General features: G+C 39.9%; 1 protein-coding gene across 1 annotated transcript; it reads right to left on the bottom strand.

The window, feature by feature from the left end:
- Positions 1-244: 244 nt before the first annotated feature.
- Positions 245-3,408, bottom strand: LOC107548403 (SRSF protein kinase 2-like). Its single transcript, XM_016229066.1, has 4 exons — positions 3,298-3,408; positions 1,868-2,033; positions 1,761-1,786; positions 245-466 (listed from the first exon to the last, which is right to left on the bottom strand). Exons 1-4 carry the CDS (start codon positions 3,394-3,396, stop codon positions 245-247), a joined length of 513 nt encoding a protein of 170 aa, XP_016084552.1. The 5' UTR covers positions 3,397-3,408.
- Between the last annotated feature and the right edge of the window lie 117 nt (positions 3,409-3,525).

Genomic DNA, 3,525 nt, shown 5'->3' with positions numbered 1-3,525 from the left:
CTAATTTCAAAGCGGAGGCCTTTACATCACAACGTCTTTTAGATCATTCACTAAAGTGTATCCAAACATTTGTCTGGTATTATATTATAAAATAGAATTTTGCAATAATAAATTAAAGTTTGTCATTCCACAGAATCTACTGACAAACTAGTTTAGATTACATTCTCCTGAAAAATAAAATAAAATAAAATCACGCCTTAGCTTGTTAAAAGGCATTCTGAGACAGACTGCTGTCAACAGTGTTTTAAGGTGGGTCTATTTCAAAATCATCTACCATGATTGAAAGACTTGGACAAGAACTTTTTTTGCGGTCATGTGACACCGCTTTCTGTTTCATCTTTTGCACTGACTCTCTGCTGACCTCGTAAGAGTGTTTCATTTGTAATGGTGGTTGGCAACCGTCAAACTCGTTTTTCCACTGCAGCGACACGAGTCTGTCTCTAATCTGAGCTCCACTAAACTCAGTCTGCACATCGGACAAAAGAAAGAAAGAACTGAAAAGAAAAGCGAGGTATTGAGATGCTATTCATTGATGTCATTGTGTTGATTGCTCCTGAAAACACGGTGTGAATATGTCTGCGAGTCAAAAGCATCTTTAATGAAAAAGCTGCACACACGCATGAACCGAACCGATCACTATCTCCTCCTGGGGAGAGAAAATTCAAGTCTTGACTGTAATGGGGAAATTCCATCTCAATTTACTGGCTAACGTCCACAGAATATCTCAGGCCACCGATATGAAAGAAGTCCACTTTACACCTCCCAGATTAAAAAAAAAAATTATGTGCGTCTGTGTGTGCACGTCATGATTATGATTTTTGGGAGTTCATTGCAACATCCACCCCTCAACAATGAAATGAAATGAAATGAAATGAAATGAAATTAAATAAATAAATACATCCTAAATAAAATGCAATATAAAATAAATAAATAAATAAATAATATAACATAAAAAAACAAAATAAAAATGAAAAAAATAAAATAATAGAAAATAATAAAATAAAGATAAAAAACAAAATAAAATAATAAATAAATAAAATAAAAATAAACAGTAAAAATAAAATAAGAAAATAAATATAAAAATTTAAATAAAAAATAAAATTGCTAATGGGATGAAAATGAGACAAATTCCAATTAAATCTTTTTAAAGGGTTGAACAATTTAGAAGTAAAAAATGTGTCTGTCTAAAAGCTAAATCATCCCTTCACGTCTAAATTTGCCAAATCCAATCGAGTCACACTTCCGCAGATCATTTACTTTCAAATCAAAAATCTGTCATCATCCACCCACTCTTGTGTCACTTGAAACTCCTGACATTTTCCTCACTGAACACAAAAAAGCTATTATCAAAAGGTCATGTTTTTCAGGCAACAAAACTGCAATGATCACCGCCTGTCAAGGTCAGGTGCAGTTTTAGTTTTATTAAGGGAAATACAACGTACATGCTCTGGGTTTCCTTTGACACCAGGGATGTAGCACCAAATGTTGGGCCCCGGTCACACAACCAAGGGGGTGGGCCCCTCACAACACAACACCTCATCAATCATATTAATAATAATAATCAGTCTATCATTATGGCCCTCCCTCGCCAAGGGCCCGTTACTCAGTTCCACTATTACCCCGTCAGACGCCCCTGCTTGTATGTAATGTACAACTATACAGCAAACTAGAGTTTTTGATGTGTTGAAGACGGTGGACATTTGTCCGCTTTCTTCAGTAAAACAGCTGCATGTGTGTGTGAGAATGACGGCTTCACTGACCTGCTGGAGTTGAGGAGCCGTGCTGACTGCGAACAAACACAGAGAAACACGGTCAGAATGTCACCAAGCACATTCATCATCATTCACGATTCAGAACAACTGAATACCAGCGGATCCAGACGGCGGCGGCGCTCCGGCTTTCTGCCACTCGGTGGCCTCCACCGCCATCCTGCGCACGAAAGCCTCGTCCACACACATGAGGATGTTCTCCGGTTTGATGTCCGTGTGGATGATCTTACACTTACTGTGAAGGTAATCGAGGCCCTGCAGAACCTGCAGCCAAACCACAAACACATGCGTTCCTCAGCTGAGTCTAGAACACACTGGACCATTGCTTCATCACAGAAATAATACGATGATTTCACACTGAAAATGCCAAACGTTGTATTCTGTGGTTAGGAGAACCGTATTTAAAATGCTATTTAAAAAAAAAAAACTCCAGTACATCAGTACACTGTAAATTAATTCTCCAAAAACTTCTGTACACTGTAGAAAAACATGGATTATCATATGTCTACTTCAAATTTCTTTTGAGAGAAGTATTATTTTTACAGATTGGCCATTATTTAGTGCTATAAACACATGCACTGTCTGTTTCATTCACACTGGACACCAGAGGGCGCACTCGCACAGAATATCCACATTTGCATTGCAAAAGTAATAGAACCCAAAGGCATCCAGCTATCCTTGTAACTGAATAAAAGAAGACACAACACTTTGAATTATGAAACATTAAGACAATAGACACTCGACTGCGACAATGTATAGTTTATCTGTGTTCTTAAAACCACCTCGGGGTCACATCCAACTGATGTTGTTTAGTATGTTATAATTCTCTTTTGCTGGAAAACAGGTTTAGAAACACTTCTCATTCACAAGTGAAGATGTTCGGCGTGTGTTGCATTTTAAGCGGGGAGGCATTTCCTCATCTCAGCGCACAGACCCACAGATACACACAAACAGAGCCGGTTTGGAGAGAAATAAAACACACGGAAATTACTTAAATGCAAAACAGAAAAACAAGAACGCTCTGATTGGTTGAACTCTTCATCTTTTGCTGTTGCTGGAGTACTGCGCGTGGACAGAGGCGTCACCAGGATTTTGCGTAGTTACTGTCTGACTGTCACTGCGTCCCAATTCAGAGGCTCACAGCCGCTTCAAATATGGCCTTGTAATGCTTCCTTCTTTTTTTTAAAACAGTCCAGTACAAACGTTCCTGCTGCTTGTTAACCGCAGCTCTCACAGTTGCTAGGCGACAAGAGCAATCCTCCGTAGACAAGACCGTCTCATTTAAGGACGCGCAGATCGACCTCTGTGACCTTCGCAGGACGCAGTCTCTGAAGCGGGACGCGGCTAACAGGACATTCTGTCAGTCACTTCTGTTCTGTTTCTTGTAGCTCCACCCACAGTGAAATCTCATTGGCTCAAAGCATCTCCAGGCAGCTGATTATGAAACATTGAATACGTGCTGATGCTGTCTGGATGCTAGACACCTGTGTTTACGGATTCGGGAAGTGTGCGTGATGTGCGTAATTACCTGTGTAATGATGCTCTTGACGCAGGGTAACGGCAAACCCTGATAATTAGACTTGATGATCCACTTGAGCAAATGATGACCAAGAACTTCAAACACCATACACACGTCTGAGAACCAGAGTTAAAGAAAACCACTGACTCTCTCTCACACTCACACTCACACACTCACACACACTCTCACACACACACACACACACAAACACACACACACACACACACACACTCTCTC

This window comes from Sinocyclocheilus grahami, unplaced genomic scaffold (assembly GCF_001515645.1).
Source record: "Sinocyclocheilus grahami isolate Dianchi unplaced genomic scaffold, SAMN03320097.WGS_v1.1 scaffold347.1, whole genome shotgun sequence".
NCBI classification, from domain to species: domain Eukaryota; kingdom Metazoa; phylum Chordata; class Actinopteri; order Cypriniformes; family Cyprinidae; genus Sinocyclocheilus; species Sinocyclocheilus grahami.
The sequence above is the reverse complement of the archived record's forward strand: the minus strand, read 5'-3'. Positions and strand labels throughout refer to the sequence as shown.

Bases quoted from the DNA above. Each gene is read 5' to 3' on its own strand.
- LOC107548403 (XM_016229066.1), bottom strand. From the start codon at position 3,396: ATGGTGTTTGAAGTTCTTGGTCATCATTTGCTCAAGTGGATCATCAAG. The intron at 2,034-3,297 runs GTAATTACGCAC...GTTTGGCTGCAG, and splicing joins TCAAGAGCATCATTACACAG to GTTCTGCAGGGCCTCGATTA. The intron at 467-1,760 runs GTCAGTGAAGCC...TCCGATGTGCAG, and splicing joins CGGCTCCTCAACTCCAGCAG to ACTGAGTTTAGTGGAGCTCA.